The sequence below is a fragment of the Ceratotherium simum genome, chromosome 6 (assembly GCF_057802395.1).
Source record: "Ceratotherium simum simum isolate JZ-2026a chromosome 6, ASM5780239v1, whole genome shotgun sequence".
NCBI classification, from domain to species: domain Eukaryota; kingdom Metazoa; phylum Chordata; class Mammalia; order Perissodactyla; family Rhinocerotidae; genus Ceratotherium; species Ceratotherium simum.
Window position 1 is genome coordinate 75,245,313 of NC_141905.1, and position 18,653 is coordinate 75,263,965.

The window sequence follows — 18,653 nt, forward strand, 5'->3', positions numbered from 1 at the left end:
CTTTAAAACTAACTGATTTTGAACATTTTCCAAAAGTGCAAAAGGAACAAATAGGAATGCATTTTTGCCAGCAGCACAAAAAAAGATCCAGCAAGGGCAAAAGACACTCAAGGACACTACCTTCCTCCAGCTCGGACCAGATTTCTCCTATGACGTTCTCCACCAAAAAGGTCCGACTCTGCCGATTACGCCGTACGTGTTCCTTAGCTAGGGGCCAACGGAAAGAAAGTGACGACGGGTAAAAAAGCATGAAAAAGCAAGCAGTCATCTGCAATCAGTGGAGGCAACAGCAGGAGGTTTCGGGATGGAACATTCAGTGATACTCAACCAAAATGATTACATAAATGCATCGGGAATCACAAAGCCAGCCCTTCCAGAGCAGTAGCTATTTCCACCAGCCATCATCTGCATGGCAGTGTTGGCCTGTGCCCTGCTGAAAAGCTCTCCCTGATGAGATCTTTCTCCAATGACATTTTTTGTGGAACGGGTTAATAACATCGGTCAGTTTCCTGGCTTTGCTGCCCCAGGGGAAGCCTCTGCCAAGCAGCCTGCAGTACACGTGATTAAACAATTTCACATCCAGGAACTTTGCCTGATACAAGGAATATGGGGTGTTTTCCTAAGTGGATCCTGGATAAACACAGGTCCAAAGCGATTTCCTGACCCTGTTGAAGCCAATATGCTCTTCAGCCACAAGGTGGCGCGTCTGAACCCAGCAAAAGCCCAGTGCTGCCTTTTTCCTGAACACTGCAGGACAACCTGGCTGTGGCTCCAGGTGCTTAGCAGCTGTGACGCCTCGCGTGGGGTATTTCATCTCCTGGAGGCCTCCCTGATAACCCCGTGGGGCAGACAGGGCACAAACCATCGTCCTATGTCCAGATGAGGACACCAGGTCAGGGAGGTTAAGGGACTTGCAGTTCCCACGACTCTGTCTGGCAGCCCAAAATTAACCCTCGGACCACAGGCCCTCATGCCTGCTTTGAGGTTCAACAATCTACAGTGAAGTCTGAAAAAGCAGACTACAATGGTAAGAGATGGGAAAGGTGCTGAGAGGTACCTGGGAAGCAGCAGGGCACAGGAATCTGGACAAATCATTAACCGCTCTGGGCCTCAGTTTCCTCATCCATAACACGGGGATGATAATACTTGGGCTAAGCTCCTCACAGGCAGAGCAGGGACCAGTTCTCTGATTTCTCCTCAGCACCCAGTGTGACACTAGCACACAGTAGGTGATCAAGGGAGAGCACTGAGGATGAGCCCGGTACCCAACAAATGGCCATGAATGATTTAGAGCAACTCGATTTTACAGGTGCAGGCGCAGTCCACTGCTCTGCGGCTCCCCCCCGTCTTGCCCCACCAATTTTTTTAGTCCCTAAGCAAGTGCTGCTGACTTTGAATTGCCCTACAAATCCTTCTGTTGCCGGTTATCCAATAAAGGACCCTTGACCCTCTAGCCTCTTTCAGCAAGGAGCACAGTGTTTGCAAAACAGCGTCTTCTCTGGGGATTAGCATGGCAAACCCCCGCCAGCTCTAAGTTCCCTGGGCCCTGGTCTGTAGTGGAGAGGCCGTCCGACCCCAAGTAAAGAGTTTCTGCAGGCCTGGGAGGGGTCCCCAAACTCGGGGCTTCTCTCCTCGGCCAGCACTACATTTATACTACAGACTCTGTGGTGCACACTTGGTTTTCTAAAACAATCTAGATGGCTAACAAAATGGCGTTCATAAAGAACGGCCAAGCGGGGTTAATAAAACCTTTTCTGAGCTCTCAAAAAATTATCCCACTTTTTAGGCAAATTAAGCCTAAGATTGTGAAAAATGTATCCTTTACTAATCTCATTAAATCTTCTTGGAGTAAAATAATACCGACAGCAAACCCTGCGGTGCTGGGGGCAGAGTACGGGCTCCATTCTCCTCAGAGGTGTCCACCGGGCACCATCATGAGGGAACATCAGGAGGCGCAGAATGGCCCGGGGGTCTCAGGGCACTCACGCCATCCTGGGTGCTCCTGAGGAAGTGCTCTGCCAGGCCTCCCAGACAGCACCCCCTCCTCCTGGGAGAGAGGTTCTAACTGCACAGCAAGGCCAAGACAGAACCTCTGCCTCACTGCCCTTCTGAAGGCTGGTGGCCAACAGTTTGAGGATTTCAAAAACCAAACACCCTCTGAGCACATGAGACAACAGCAAATTCTACAAGACACGGGGCACAGTCACAGAGCAGTGTGGGGTAGACAGGATATTTTAAAGGAAAGAAACCCCAAAACTGAGCAAGCATTCAAAACCAGGCATCCCCCTCAGATATGAGTGTTATCCGGAAGGAGTATTAAGAAGGGCTGTCTAGACTTAGCCAATTCTGACGGGAATTTCTGTTTATGAACAAGCTGAGCAAGAATCAGCATGTAAGTATAAAGCCCAGTCAGTCAGTCCTCTTTTTTCCAATTAAAACAATGGGGAAGGAAATTTAAATAAATATACTGTCCTGAGTGTTTAGGACATTAAAGCACTTGATTTAGCTAGCAGTAAGGCTAGCCTCGGCATGCTTGGGAGAGGCCAAGCATTTTAGAAAAAAGCCCTCAGATTTAAAGGGAAGCCTGTTTCCATTCATTCTGGATGAATCAGATCTGAGGTGCTGACACACAGCCACGGGCAGGCTGCTGACAAGCGAATGTTTTGCCACTGTCCTGTGGCTGAGGTTCACAGATTCCTCAATCTCAGGTTGAAAATGCAGAGCAGTGGCCTCTGGGACAGTCACCCTGTGAAGAGGCCTGGAGGAAACGGCTCAGCACCGTCTAGGCAGGAATGTGCGCCTGCTAAGGGTGAGCCTGGCCCCAGCGCCTCGGGGTGTGCAGAGACAGGCTCCGGTGTGGGGACCAAGGACAATGTGGAGACAAGGCCGTGGGGTAACAGCGGAGACAGTCCTCACTAACATCACCCTCTCCTCCTCCCACGCCTTCCAGGGCAGGATGGGGTGGGCATGGGGGGTGGGTGGGTGTCTGCCCCCGAGGCCCTCATCTGGGAACGGGGCTCAGAGCTGTGTGCACAGTGCCACCCCTACCCTGCTCCCGATTAGCACCCACACCCATTCACATTGGTGGCTTTGACCCTGACCCAGGGTATCTGCAAACCCCATGACCCTGGACAGACCCACAGAGCCCTGGATACCAGGGAAAGTAGTTCTGGGGACCAAGATTGTGACCAACTTGCATACTGGTAAATATTAAGGGGGAAAAGCTCCATCCTGGGTCTCCCTAGGCGGTGCTCCTTCCCACAGCTAAATGAGCACCAACAGGTCAAGGACAAGTCAGCCTTTTTCATCTGTGGTTTAAACTCTCCCGGGTTTATGGCTAAGACACATAATGAGCTCATCACACAGAAGCAGCCCAATGAGTGAGTCAGCAATAAGTCAACAGTCTTGATGGAGCAATTAATAACAGGCAAGGGGATTAGATCAAGAATCAGTTAATACACAGGAAAGATTAGGAGCCTAGTAAAATGCAAAGCCAAGGACTGCTTTCAGGCCACCTTCAGGTTCTTGGAGAGACGCGCACTCCCCCTCCTAAGGCACGTGGGTGGGTGATGAACCAAGGTAACGATGGCTGAGTTTAGGGGGGTCCTTGGTGGGGCCAGGTAGTGGGGCTGAACACAGAGGTGCTTAAAGCAAACCTCCTCCAAGAGCATCTTGATTCTTTACAGCGCTAGGTGTCTTTAAATAATCAGAGGCAGAGAAACATGCAGGGGGCGGGAGGGGAGAGCGCAGGGAGGGGGAGAGAGAGAGCAGGAGGTACCCTGTGCAAACCCAGCTCCTACTGTATCACTGGAGCTGTACCCATTGACCACCGCCTTGCTGCTCAGCTCGATCATCTGGTGCAGTCGCAGCTTCCGGCAGTAGATGGAGGCCGCCTCGGGCTCCAGGGCTATGATGAGCTGCTCCGAGTTCTCGGGGGAGGCCAGGCCTGCCTGGAAGACAGAAGCAGAGGCTGGGACTCAGGTCCCTGGACGGGACAGCTCCGAGGACACCCATGCCTTGGGCTGGTATGCCCAAGGAAGGGACACTTACGCTCTGCTTGTTTGGGAAATTCACTCCCAATTCACAGGCCTCTGCAGGGCTTAAAATTGGGGGTGATCGGGTGCTGGGCCCCAAGCCAGATACCCAAACACCACGGAGTGGCCAAAGGAAACATACAAGCACCCCTGAGAAACGCAAGGCTCTCTGGGCCACAGGGCCTCTTGCATTTGGGGCTTGCTTGGCCCAGGACTGAGAAGCATGGAGGAGGAAAGGCCCTAAAACTTTGAAAACCATTACAGGAGGGAAGGCAGATGGTCTGTTTCCGGTTACAACCGGCCACATGGCCTGACCGAGTCGGAGCAAACCCCAATCTTTGGTGGCCTACGAAACAAACGGGCCATTGCTGGACCTCAGCTAGGCAAGCATCTGATTTTGCTGTTTGGGAACCTCACCTGTTATCTCCAGAGCACCAGGAGGGCCCCAGGAGAAAGCCCCTCCCAGAACCCCACAGACCCCCTCACTTTCTAGGGTGTGGGTCGAGAGGCAGCTGGCAGTATCCTATTCAAAGCCTGTATCCCTTTAACAGCAGAAATGCTTCTGCTCTGTGACATCTGGCTTGTGCCAGTCACAGTGCCTCCAGACCATAAGAAGGGCCAGCCCAGGAGGCTCCAGAACCACCTTCCCAAGGGTGCTCAGAGAAACGAGCCTGGCTTGGCCTCTAGAAGGTCCCTGCCACCTCTCGCGGCCTTCAACTAGAGCAGGAGGTCTCGCCTCCTCGCTGAAGCTTTTCAAGCCCACGGGGTTTCCTTGGTTGCCAGCACGATGGAGAACAGAAGCACGTTCCGTCTCCATCACTGCTGTGTTTGTCTTTGTCGTTGTTTCCTAGGGAACCCTGGATGCCGCCCTCGTGCCGCACTCACTTGGGAGAAGACCCCCAGTTCTACGCCAGGCCCGTGAGGTTAGTGGACTCATCCTGTAGACCAGGGACAGAAGGTTGCCTAATGTCACACATGTACAATGACCTCTCACCAGGAGAAGCCGCCTAGGGTCACAGGCTGAAGGGGCTTAGGAGGGTCAATTATTGGACAAGGAGGGGAGGGGGGTTCAGGTTAGAATATCAGAAATGCCTTTTGTCCAACTCCATCACCGTATGCAGAAGGAAGCCAAGGCCCAGAGAGGTAGGGTGACCCACTGTCCCGGGTTTCCTGGGACAGGGGACTTTCAGTGCTAAAACCAGGACAGTTATCCCACCGTAAGTGGCAGAGCAAGCCCAGGCCCAGGTCTCGAGCGTGCAGACCAGCTCTTTAATGGCTTCTGAGCTCTCCTGCTCTCAGGAACTCCAGTTCCTGGGGTGGCGCCCAGGCCTCTGTACTCGGACAAAACTCCCCGGGGGCCTCTAATACTCCAGCACTCCCTCCTCAACTGGTTTAAAGGTGCAATCCTTTTACTCATTTACTCTGGATCAGCACTGCCTATACTTGCAGTCATTAATTCTCTGTGATTACTATACCCAAAATGAACCAATTAATTACATCTTAACGAGATACCATCAGCAGGCAGGTGACTGAAAGTCTCCACTTTGCCAATACTGAATGCCTCACGACAAGTGGTAGAACCCCTTCTGGATGACTGACCTTTAGAAAACCGGACTGGAACTGTGCACACGTCCCACTCCATCCACAGGGAACCTGCCTCCTTACAGCCTGGTACCCTTGGCTGCCGCCAACCACAGAGGCAGCATCTATGCCCATCACCTCGGTCCCCGGGTCAGAGAGGCCAGCTCTGCCCTTAGCTAACATGGGTCAACAGGCCACTGACACAGATGTATGACAAGATGTCCCCCTACTCCCTATTCAAGAGATTAAAAGCCCCCCGCCCCCAGCCTCACGTTCTCAGAGGATCACGTCAGACATCCTTAGCACAAAGATAGCTGAAGGTCACAGTGCCCAGTGAAAGAGGACATGGGTTACACAGGAGAAGTGCCATCACGAATGGCAAAACCTCTGAACCTTAATCCCCAGGATCTCAGAAGAAATCCAAAATAAAACCAAGAGGAGCGCCCTCTACAGAACAGCTCTCGCAAACTGATTTTTCCATCTTGGGTTTGTTAAGTCAAGGACCTCCTAGAATAGAAGCTAACAGGCCCAGCTTCCACAACATGGGATGAGGACAAAGGAAAGACGAGCTACAAATAAAGAGCCAGCCCTAGATGAATAAGACTCTTCCAAAGTTCAGAATGGAAAATAAATTTGGGCGGGGGCAGACAAGTAGAGCACCAGAGTGGCACCAGGGACTCAGTGTGAAGGAGGAAAGGTCAAGGCTCTGCCCACTCAAAAGGCACATTACTGGGGCCAGCCCGGTGGCATAGTGGTTAAGTTCATGTGCTCCACTTCAGCAGCCCAGGGTTTGCAGGTTCGGATCCCAGGCGTGGACCTATGCACTGCTTATCAAGCCACGCTGTGGCAGGCATCCCACATGTAAAGTAAAGTAGAGGAAGATGGGCACAGATGTTAGCCCAGAGCGAATCTTCCTCAGCAAAAAGAGGAGGATTGGCAACAGATGTTAGCTCAGGGCTCATCTTCCTCACCAAAAAAAAAAAAGGCACATTACATCATCATGTTCCCCTGGGAGGTCGACCTGCCAGGTGGCTCCCACGTGGCAGTCCTGGAGCAGCCAGGCCTGAGCCTGGGAATGGGGGACGGGAGGGGAGAGCGAGGAGCAGGAACCTCTTTCCTCTCCACACCTTGCCTGAAATTCTGAGCAGGAACTCTGACTTATGTGAAATATCTATGCAGAAAATCAAATCAAGAAGTCCAGAGGAGTGAAGAGCCTTGAGTAACAGTATACAACTTGAGGGTGTCCAAATGTGCCTGGGGTGTGACTGACACGATCCAGCAAGTCAATGCCCTGCTGGGTCTCCCACATCCCAAAGACGTAAGACACACAGGCTGACTCGAGTGCCCTGAAGAGCGTGGCTGCACCCCTCAAGTGAAGCCTCTCATCTGTCCCTCCCCAGCTGGGCTGGCCTCAGATCCACAGCAAAAGCTTTGAGCCATTTCCATGGGGGTTCCCCATGGTACTCGGGGGAAGATACAGACAGCGGAGGTGAAGAACACCCCAAACCAGAGGGCAGGGGTCCGGCAGTGTCTGGGAGGCCCAGGACAAAGTACCCACACTCCTTTGCTTGAACCAGCCCCTGTCACGCTCTCCAGTGAGAACGAGGGGCCATGTCCCCACCAGCAAACTCGCAGGGAGGCCACAGTGGAGAGCTGAGGGGGAGAGGCAAGAGGAGGCAGCTGGCTCTGTGTAGATTACATCTCCCCAGGAGGGGTCCCAGCTGCTTGTGGACTCCAAGAAAAGGAGGAAATGCGAAAGAATCCATCACTCTCAAAAACCCAGATGTCTTTGTCTCTGGGCAGAAGGATCCAGGGCCTGGAAGTGTAAGCTTTGTTTCTGCATAAACACTTAGTCTTCTCAGCAGAAGCCCTCTGGCCTGGCAGCTGTCAGGAGACCTGGGGTCTATTGGCCTGGGATCAGGCCACGGTCAACCAAAGCAGGAGAGCACTGCTTTTGCTAACTTGGCCTCTGGAGCTGGTATCTCCTGGCTACTGTTCCGGTGGATGTGAGCTCTCCCTCCATCGGCCCAGCAGAGCACTTAGCACACTGTCTCCAACTATAGATGGATGCTGACATGTCTGGCCTCTCCTGTGAGATGGTACGTTTCCTAAGGGCAGCAGTCAGGTCTTCTTGCCCGAAGCACATAGTTGGTGCTCAGAGGGCAGCAGATGAATTGACCATCCTTTATCCTTGGCTGAATAGAGCCAGCCTCTATTCTGCAATTTCCTGGCCCTCGTCTCTGTGACACTGAACGAGAGCATTCCGCAGATGTGACCGGGGGACTCCACAAACAGAAAGTGTCCGAACCAAGAGGACGCTAGCCCATTTGACTCCTCCGTGAATCTGGGACAGCAGGAGCACCATCGTAGTAGTTTTTTAGAGGGCTGCCTCGTGGTCACAAGGGAGCAGGTGGGGGAGGAAACCGCACTCCAGGGAGCCCAGGGTCAGAAGGGGGTGTTTACACCAACCTCTGCTTCTCGGCCCTGCACTTGGCTAGGGAGACCCACCAGGGACTGTGTCCACAGCTGAGAAAAATGGCCAGAGAGGCCGAGCGCTCTGCTGGCCTGGTGTCAAGCTGCAAAGGGCTACAGCTGCACCAGTTCTGACTGTCATGAGGTGGCCGTTTTTTTTCTCCTGATATGATTATTTTTCACTGCAGTTTGTTCAGAAAGCGAGGCAAAGGCAAGCTGCAACTCTGTGTTAGATGAGATCATTGTACGTAGGGGAACATCATTATGTAACAGGTTTCTGGAACCTACCAGAGCTACACATTTTAGGCAAAATGCCTCTAGAAATAAACTGGACTGTTTCCTATCCATGATGCTCTCAAGACTGGGGACTATCTCCCATTCTAGGTCTTTTCTGAAGGTGTCAGAAGAGGGCTCAGCTGTTCTTTCTGCTACCATCTTTTCACTGAATGCTCGTCAAGAGTCTAAAGATGTCCCAAGGCTGTGAATTATAAAAGATGGAGATTTAACCCACTTTTTCAATATGCACTTGACACAAGAGTTTGGAGTTTCACAGATAAACTGTATCTGTCTAAAGTGCTCTGCAGCCCTCACTCACAGACCTCTGAGCAGAGGCCCCGGAACCATCCACTCCATCCACATTCTGCCTCTCCCATGGGAGATGCTGCCCCATCTCCCGCACTGCATCCAGGCCCCATCCTCCTCCACCAGGCCGGTGGAAGGATGAAGGTCAGGCCCCACGTGACTGTGCCATGAACTTGGGCTCAGGGGGCCTCTGATAGGCCTGGAAGGAGGGGCTCCATTTCCCACAGGCAACCAGCGTGGCTAGGACCAGTTTCCTAGCTGCCCTGACGAAGCGCTGTTCCACCTCCTCCTTCCAGCTCTTCCGCCCGAGGCCAGGCTGATGCGGCACCTTGGGTGGAAGTGTTGGTGGGCACTGTTAGACCTCAGAGGCTGGCTGGGCCAAGAACTGTGTTTTTTGTTCAGGTTCTGTATTAGTCAGGGTTCTCCAGAGAAACAAAACGGTTCTCCAAAGAAACAAAACCAGTAGGATGTACAGTCATGCGTCACTTAACAATGGGGATATGTTCTGAGAAATGCATTGTTAGGTGATTTCACTGTTGTGCAAACATCATAGAGTGTACTTACACAAACCCAGATGGTGTAGCCTACTACACACCTGGACTAGATGGTACTAATCTCACGGAACCACCGTCGTATAGCAGCCCATCATTGACTGAAGCATCGTTATGTGGCGCGTGACTGTATGTATATATAGAAAGAGATGTATTATAAGGAGTTGGCTCACACAATTATGTAGACTGACAAGTTCCAAGATCTGCGGTCGGCAAGCTGGAGAACCAGGAGAGCCGATGGTACGGTTAGTTCCCTTGCCGGCAGGCTCAAGACCCAGGAAGAGGCGATGTTTCAGTTCAAGTCCAAACGCAAGAAAAAACCAATGTCCCAGTCTGAAGGCAGGCAGGAAGGAGGAATTCCCTCTTACTCTAGGGAGGTTCAGCTTTTGTTCTATACAGGCCTTCAACTGATTGGAAGAGGTCCTCCCACCTTAGGGAGGGCAATCTGCTTTAATCAGTCAATCAATTTAAATGTTTATCTCATCCAAAAACACCCTCACAGCAACACTCAGAATGATGTTTGACCAAATATCTGGGCACCCCTTGGCCCAGTCAAGTTTACAAATAAAATTAACCATCACAGGTAGGCAACTTTCTTATTCTGTATAATAAATGGGGAGTGAGGAAGGAGAGTTGGAGAGATGCTAATTTTGGCCACAGAATAACAAGCTTCATTTCCATTTTGTCCTGGGGACTCTCCCAGAAGACAGGAGAGCCTGCAGAGAAGCTGTCAAAGCGACTGTGCCCCTAACACACCCTCTGCCCCTCTCCTGGAAGTACGAAAGACTTCAGTGAACCACTGAGCTGTGAGCAACTTGAGAGCAGGTCCTGTCTTGGTCGCAGGGGATATGAATCCAGCGCCTACCCCAGTCCTGGCACACAGAAGGCCCCAGCATAGGTCTGTTCAATGACTAAATGAATGAGTGAATAAAGAATGACTGAACAGTCCCTGCCATCTTCAAATCCATTCAGTGAGTATACACCGAACACAAGTATGAAACCAGAATTACAAAGGGCCCAAAATTAAGCTGCATGAACACTGCACCAGACAAAAGTTACACAGCATCGAGAGGAGAGGCTGGCCTGCAGCGTCGCTGCGCTTCAGAAAGCAAATTCCCCAGGTCCATCAACGCTGGTCACATCTGCCCTGACCAGGAACTGCTGACCCTTCTACTCTCTGAGGTGCCACTTTGATTCTGCCAAACCCCAGAGGATGCCACGCCCCCTCCTGCCTGGTTTCCTCCTGGGGCGGGGGCAGTGTAAGATGCCTCTCCGCCACCCGCTCGGAGAGGTAGTCCTTGCAGGAGCTGGCCCGGGGCTGCAACAGCCCTAACAAATCGACCAGTCATTGCTCCTCTTTCTTCGTCAGGCTAAAAATAAGAACTGACCCTTTTCCGGGTCACAGATTTGTTGCTAAAGTCTTCCTGTGGGCTGGGAAATGAGAGTCAAAACCATGAATCTTGAGTATCCTTCCTGGGAAAAACTCCGAATGCTGGGCCGTGTCTTTGTAGACAGCGTGTCCCGGCGTCCCGTCTTTAGATACTGCCTGAGGATGACACTACGGCAAAGCTCCAGGATGCCCAGGGCTTCTGTAGACAGCTACACTGCACTTGTGTTTCTTCCTTTTTACAGAAGTTGCCTCCTTCTGGAACTTCCACCCTCTTCCTTCATCCCTAGAAAAACAAATCTATTTTTGGCAGATACATAGACTGAGCCAGATTCTCACGCTGAACAGAGGAAGGGGAGAGCAGAGGAGACAGTCTGGGGCAGGGGAGGGAAGGGAACGGGACAGAGTGAAAGGAGGGGACACTGCCCTTCCTTGAGCTCTACCTGCCCCCTGGAGTAAAGCCCTAGGCATCGAGTTCAATTCACGACACCAAGGTGCCCAGGGCCATTTCACTATATCCGGTGCTCAGGGTTGATTTGGTGGATGTTTTGAGAGGAAAGCTTCATACACGTGGCCACAAACTCACCGTCAGGTATGTCCCCTGGAAAAGGTGCTTGTCTCCTGAGAGGCATGGCAGGGGTAAGGGGACATCTATTACCCTGGTGACTTTCCCCAGCCCAGCTCAGGTTGAAGGCTCTGAAAGCTGGCTCTCAGCGCACAGAGAGTTGACCCAGGCCCCAGGGTGGGCGTTCATTGAGGGGGATTAAGTACAACAGGAGCCTGCTCTGTCCTGGGGATCAGAACAGCAGGTCAGTACAGCCAGTCATGCTTGCGATGAAGCAGACTCTCACGGGAGCCCCGTCGTGGCACAAGTTGTCTGCAAACAGCGTGAAGGTTGGAAGCCATGGGGGTTTGTGGCACCCTCAGCGCCCACAAGGGATGGGCTGGCCATTGGCACTGGAATGCTCTGGTGCCATGGTGACTTGCATGCTCCTTCACCAAGCCACTGCCCTCATCCGGGTGTCTGCCACCACGCAGGTCTGGCAGCCATCACCCCTCTCTGGGGCGAGCATACCTGCTCTTCGTTGCTCATAAGGTACAATGTGCACGATGTGCACAATTGTCTTTCCATTATTTCCCAGCTGCACATGAGCAGCTTTCAGCCTCCAAGCTGATCTGCCCGGTTCGTGGCCATTGGCCTTGTCTTTATTCCTTCCGTATTCAAATATTCTTGTTTCCCAAGGCTTTTCCCTGAGGTTCTCACTTCCATTCACCCATGGAGAAATGTCTCTGAGCCCCAGCTTGAAATCCTAGTCCCAGAGAATCTACAGCAGACACACGACCTGGAAATGCATAAAGCCAGAAGGAAGACCCAGCCCAGCTCCTCCCCTCTGGGTCTGACCCCTGTTCCTCCTGCAGGAGGAAGCTGAGGGATGGGAAGGCTCCTGGTTCCCTGCCTGTGGGAGACCCCTCACTGCCTCCCAAGGAGGCTTGTGAATGCTGGGGGACAACCGAGAGGGGGGACAGCCACCACCATGGCCATCTTGGACCCCCCTACCCCCACACTCACCTGGTAGGCAGCTTGTCTCATGAACTGCTTGGCGGGCTGTTTCCAGATGGCAGGCACCGTGATGACCCATCTGACATCAGAGTTCTCAAAGTCCGAACCTGCCTGGTCACTCAGCTCCTAAAGCCAAGGAAAATGTAGCAGGTCAAGTGAACATAGCTGGTCCCTGAGGACGTGGCTTCCTGCGGCTTTGCTGAGAATCCAGGCTTCCTGGCCATGAACTCTTGGGGCGTCTATGCCACAGCCTCCTGAACAAACCAGGGTCCGTTTTCTGAATAGTCAGCAAGCAGTGAGCTCCTAGCTCCTTTCACTCACTGAACATGACGGCAGGCAGGAGGCAAGCAGATCAGAGGCCTTTGCCACTTCCTAGTCATGTGAATTTGGGCATGTGACAACCTCTCAGGCCTCAGTTTCCTCATCTGTACAATGCGGATAAGAATACCTAGCTCATAAACTTGTTGGGAGGATTGATCATTTTCTGAGAGCTACATTTACTGAGAGCTTACAGTGTATAACCTTGTTAAGCACTTTGCATACCTCACCTCCATTAACCCAGTGAAGAATCCTGTTAGGAAGGGATTATAACTGTGCCCCTTGTAGTGAAAGACCTATACACTGAAAACTATAAGACATTATTGAAAGAAACTGAAGAAGGTATAAAGAAATGGAATGATATTTCATGCTCATGGATTGGAAGAAAAAACATAGTTAAAATGTCCACGTTACCTAAAGCAATCTACGGATTCAATGCCATCCCAATCAGAATCCCAATGACATTCTTCACAGTAACAGAACAAAGAATCCTAACATTTATATGGAACAACAAAAGACCCCAAATAGCTGAAGCAATTCTGAGAAAAAAAGAACAAAGCTGGAGGCATCACAATCCCTGACTTCAAAATATACTATAAAGCTATAGTAATCAAAACAGCAAGGTACTGGCACAAAAACAGACACACAGATCACTGGAACAGAATTGAAAGCCCAGAAATAAACCTACACGTCTATGGACAGCTAATCTTCAACAAGGGAGCAAAGAACATACAATGGAGAAAGGAAAGTCTCTTCAATAAATGGTGTTAGGAAAACTGGACAGCCACATGCAACAGAATGAAAGTAGACCATTATCTTACACCATACACAAAAATTAACTCAAAATGGCTTAAAGACTTGAATGTAAGACCTGAAACCATAAAACTCCTAGAAGAAAATACAGGCAGTACACTCTTTGACATTGGTCTTAGCAGCATCTTTTCAAATACCATGTCTACTTAGGCAAGGGAAACAAAAGGAAAAATAAACAAATGGGACTACATCAGACTAAAAAGCTTCTGCAAGGCAAAGGAAACCATCAACAAAACGAAAAGACAACCCACCAACTGGGAAAAAATACTTGCAAATCATATATCCAACAAATGGTTAATCTCCAAAATATATAAAGAACTCATATAACTCAACAACAAAATAACAAACAACCTGATCAAAAAATGGGCAGAGGATCTACACAGACGTTTTTCCAAAGAAGATATACAGACGGCCAACAGGCACATGAAAAGATGTTCAACATCACTAATTATGAGGGAAATGCAAATCAAAACTACAATGAGATATCGCCTTATGCCTGTCAGAATGGCTAGAATTACCAAGACAAAAAATAACAAACTTTGGAGAGGATGTAGAGAAAAGGGAATCCTCTTACACTGCTGTGGGAATGCAAACTGGTGCAGTCACTATGGAAAACAGTATGGAGATTTCTCAAAATACTAAAAACAGAAATATCATGCCATCCAGCTATCCCACTACTGGATATTTATCCAAAGAACATGAAATCAACAATTCAAAGAGATTTATGCACCCGTATGTGCACTGCAGCACTATTCACAATAGCCAAGATGTGGAATCAACCCAAGTGCCCATCAAGTGATGAATAGATAAAGATGTGGTATATATATACACACAATGGAATACTATTCAGCCATAAAAAAGACAAAATCATCCCATTTGCAACAACATGGATGGACCTTGAGAGTATTATGTTATGCAAAATAAGTCAGACAGAGAAAGACAAACACCATATGATTTCACTCACATGTGGAAGATAAATAAACTCATGGATAAAGAGAATAGATTAGTGGTTACCAGAGGTGATGGGGGTGGTGGGGGGTGGGCAAAAGGGGTGAAGGGGCACATATGTATGGTGACAGATAAAAACTAGACTATTGGGGGTAAGCACGATGCAGTCTATACAGAAACTGATATATAACAATGTACACCTGAAATTACCCAATGTTATAAACCAATATGACCTCAATAAAATAATTGAAAAAAAAATAATAATAAATAACTGTGCCCCTTTGTACAGATGGGAAACTAAGGCCTAGATATGTTCAGTATCTTTTTGATGACTACACAGCTAGAAAGTGGCAGAGTCAAAATTTGGAGCCAGACCCAGGTCCATCTTGACTCTGAAGGCCAAGGTCTTACCTAAGTTGTTACAAGTGGTCTTGTATCTAGAACAGTGCCTGGCCCACACTAATACTTAACAGTGGTGGCAGTTGCTGTCCACGTTGTCACTGTCATCTACCTTACAGCAAGCCCAGCAGATCAGGGGAGTTTTCCTGGCAGGACGGAAAGGATGTGAACGACATGACCTAGGCAAGAACCATGCTGCCCTTAACCTTTGGTGAAGGTTAAACCACACCGGTGGGGCCCATGTGGATAGATGGGATGGGCTGAAGATCAGAGGTTTCCACCAGGTCCATGTAGCCAAAATATGTCTCTGGACTAGTTCTCAGACTCAATATTCCCATCTGTAAAATGGGGAGGATAAAACTAACCCACGGCATTACTGGCAAGATTAAATGAGAATACACAGCGAAACGTCCAGGCCAGAGAAGACCTCTGATAAATGTTCCTTCCTTCCTTCTCCTCCCTCTGTTGCCACATTCACCAGACAAATCTGAAATCAAACCTAAACTCACACTAAAGCGCTTCTGCATCACACTCAGCTCTGGGGACACGTTTCAGGAGATTAATAGGCTGGCGATTTCTTTTTTTTTCCTGACAGGTGTCTCCTTTTTCCTTGTTGTTTCAAATAGTTTTCTTGGGACTCACTCAGCCTCTCACTGAAATAACTTCCTCTTTCATCAGTAAACTTTCTTTTTCCTTTTAAAATTTTTTCATTTTTAATTGTGATAAAATCCATGTAACATAAAATTAACCGTCCTAACCATTTTTAAGTGTACAGTTCAGGAGTGTTAAGTACATTTAGTAAACTTTTTTTTGACATGTTTTAAAAAAACATCTCTGCTTTAGGCCAACGTGAAACAGCCATTTTTCTGTTTTTGTTTTTTATCCTGTTTTATTGCCTTGCAGGTCTGCATTGGGCTTTAAAAGCAGGTGAGCGCATGCTGTGAGCTGAGAAGGACTCTAAGCATGCCGCCTCTCACCATCCAGGCTATTTTAAAGATTTATTTATTTATTTTCACCCCAAAGCCCCAGTAGTTAGTTGTATGTCATAGTTGCAGAGCTTTCTAGTTGCCGTATGTGGGACGCGGCCTCAGCGTCGCCGGAGAAGCGGTGCGTCGGTGTGCGCCCGGGATCCGAACCCGGGCCGCCAGCATCAGAGAGCACGCACTTAACCGCTAAGCCACAGGGCCGGCCCCATCCAGGCTATTTTAAACTCTCTGAACAGAAGAGGCTTGAACATGACTGATGGGCTTCCTCGGCTACGCGGAGAGTTGTTTAGATAAGCTGTCTGATCGCCAGTGGATGGAGAACAGCGTGGAAGGGAAAGGAGCCTGGCATTAAGAGAAGCCCTCATCACGTCAGCCACTCTCACCTGCTTCCTTCCTGAAGGACGAGACTGCGCCATGTCTGTGATTTCTGAGATATTCTACTGTAGCTTATTCTGGTCCAACATGCAATAATCCCCTCCTCTGAATCCATTTGTCCCTCAAATACCAGCCAGCCCTCTTGTCAAGAGCCTCGTTCCTATAAATCTCCTCAAACAGCTTTTCTTCACAGAATTTCTTCACAACATGTTCCCTGCTGGGAGAAGGTGCTAGCAGATTCCTGGAGCCTCTGGCTGAGCTGACATGTTCACAACCACCCACCCACCCACCCACGTCCCTGTGTGACCTTCGGCCCCATGCACCTCCTCCCTCCCCTTCTGAGATGGGCTGTTCACGCCTTTCCTCTCTGCCAACTTGAAACACGCTCCAATGTCGTGGACTTTCTCAAGTCCTAAATTTTCCCCGAGGCCCCATGGCTGCTCCTCTCAATCCGGAGGCCCCCCAGGTACTCTGCCTCCCTCTGGCCCTTCATCTTTCTCAGACTTGCCACGTGTGGTACAGGCACACGGGCCTCCACCTGGCCGCCTGGGCCACCAGGTGCTGAGCCCGACCCTCTGGGACCCTTGCTCTTCAGCTGACAGAGGTCCCCTCTCTGTGCGCCGCCTCTCCTGCTTTGCTGCTGCCTGGAACAATGGCGCTCTGCTTCCCCCAGGCCTCACTACACTCCTGCCTTCGTCTGGTCACCGTCTTCCTGAAAGCGAACCAGCCCCTCTCCTTCCACTTCCTTTCAGCCCTCTCCCCTCTCCCTCTCTGGTGGAAGCATTTTTTCCCAGGAAACACTTCGTCTCTTCCCCTTACCCCCTCTCTCTTCCTGGTTCCATGTTCCCCAGATGAGCCCACTGTTCTCTGCGCCTCAGAGCCTCACCCTCAGCCCTCAGACAAACCTGCTTCAGGATCTGAGCCAGCTGCTTCCACACGGCTTTCCCCCACCCTACAGGTCCTCGGGACTCTAGGGTCTCCCTCCGTCTAACACCATCCCTGCGGCCATGGCATTCCCTGCTAGAAATCCTTTGGCTCCCCATTACCCAAGAAGTTGCTTAGCCTGGCATTTGAGGCTCCGCACAATCTCGTCCCGAGCACGCTGTCCCCACTCTATCCCCAGCCTTGCCCTTCTCCCACGACAAACTGCCACTTCCCACAATGCTGGCTGTGTTTTCTTTCCCCTGAGCTGTTCTTGTGCCATTCCACCAGCTTGAAACACCCGCCCTTCTAGCTGCTGCCTGAGAGAGGCCCCCAATCCACTTCCTCCAGGGAACCTTCCCTGCTGCTGCCCATGGGGCAGGAGCTCTGCCTTCACTGAACACCCACAGTTACCCCCCAACAACGCTGACCCACTGATTGCATACTCCTTCGTACTGTGTTCATTTCTACACTGTCAGAACTTGTACAGGACCTGGCAAATAGAAAGTACTCCAAAAAAAAGAAGGTACTTAAGTGGATGAAAGCAGTATTAATGTTCTCCTTCTTTGTCTCCTTCTAGCCCTAGTTCTAGAATTCTCATCTATCTATTTCTAGAATTCACTAAATTTTTTCTAGTGATCACATAATACAGAATGCTTCCCAAGTTCCCAATTCTTTTTGGGAGAAAAAAGGATAAAGTTAATACACAAGGCTTTAATCATCTATTTTACGCCCACTCATCTCCATGCCCACGGGAGGAGACACTGACTGGACAGCTACCTTCCACTTAGAAATCAGCGGTTTTCCACATTCTGGGCCATCACTGCACAAACCTTTGCAAGTGCCATTCAAGGGGCTCACACACCAGCTTCTTCCACGGGATCTGGCAGGGGCATAGAGGAGGAGGAGGAGGGACAGCCACCACCATTTACCAGGTGTTTACTCTGTGCCAGGCCCTGAGGGAGGCACTTCACGTCTAATATTTCATCTCATGTCAAACGACCCACAAGGTACAGTACCTGCCCCCCTCTTCAGGTTAGGAGCGTGGGTATCGGAGAGATTAAGCATCTCGCCCAAGATCTCACAGCTGCCACATGTGTCTCCTGCCTTTCTTTCTTACTGTTTTTTTTACTAAGATATAATTTCCATAAAATTCACCTTTTTAAAGCGTAAAATTCAGTGTGTTTTACTATATTCACAGGGTTGTGCAACCATCACCACTGTCTAATTTCATCACCCCAGAAAGAAACCCATACACTGGAGCAGTCATCCTTCATTCCCACTCCCCCCAGCCCCTGGCAACCACTAGTCTACTTTCTGTCTCTATGGATTTGCCTCTTCTGGACATTTCATACAAATGAAAATAATACAGTATGCGGCCTTTTGTATCTCACTTCTTTTACTCAGCATAATGTTTTCAAGGTTCATCCATGCTGTAGCATGTGTCAGTACTTCATTCCTTTTTATAGCTGAGTAATATTCCATTATATGGATAGACTCCATTTAGCTACCCATTCATCCACTGATGGGCATTTGGGTTGTTTCTGCTTTTTAATTATTATGAATAGTGCTGCTATAAACATTCATGTACGAGTTTTTATGTGACTATATGTTTTCATTTCTTTCAGGTATATACCTAGGAGTGGGATTGCTGGGTCATATGGTAACTCTGTGTTTAACCTTTGGAGGACCGGCCAGCCTGTTTTCCACAGCAGCTGCACCATT

General features: G+C 49.9%; 1 protein-coding gene across 3 annotated transcripts in view; it reads right to left on the reverse strand.

Annotated features, from left to right (window-relative positions):
- Positions 1 to 18,653, reverse strand: part of HSPA12A (heat shock protein family A (Hsp70) member 12A) — a 163,875-nt gene that overhangs the window by 10,068 nt on the left and 135,154 nt on the right. For all 3 annotated transcript variants that reach the window (XM_087432670.1, XM_087432671.1, XM_004428106.3), the window contains 3 exons: positions 12,178 to 12,294; positions 3,779 to 3,950; positions 121 to 207 (listed from right to left, as the gene is read on the reverse strand). In XM_087432670.1, coding sequence (XP_087288796.1) covers positions 121 to 207; positions 3,779 to 3,950; positions 12,178 to 12,294 — 376 coding nt within the window. The remainder of the gene's footprint in view (positions 1 to 120; positions 208 to 3,778; positions 3,951 to 12,177; positions 12,295 to 18,653) is intronic.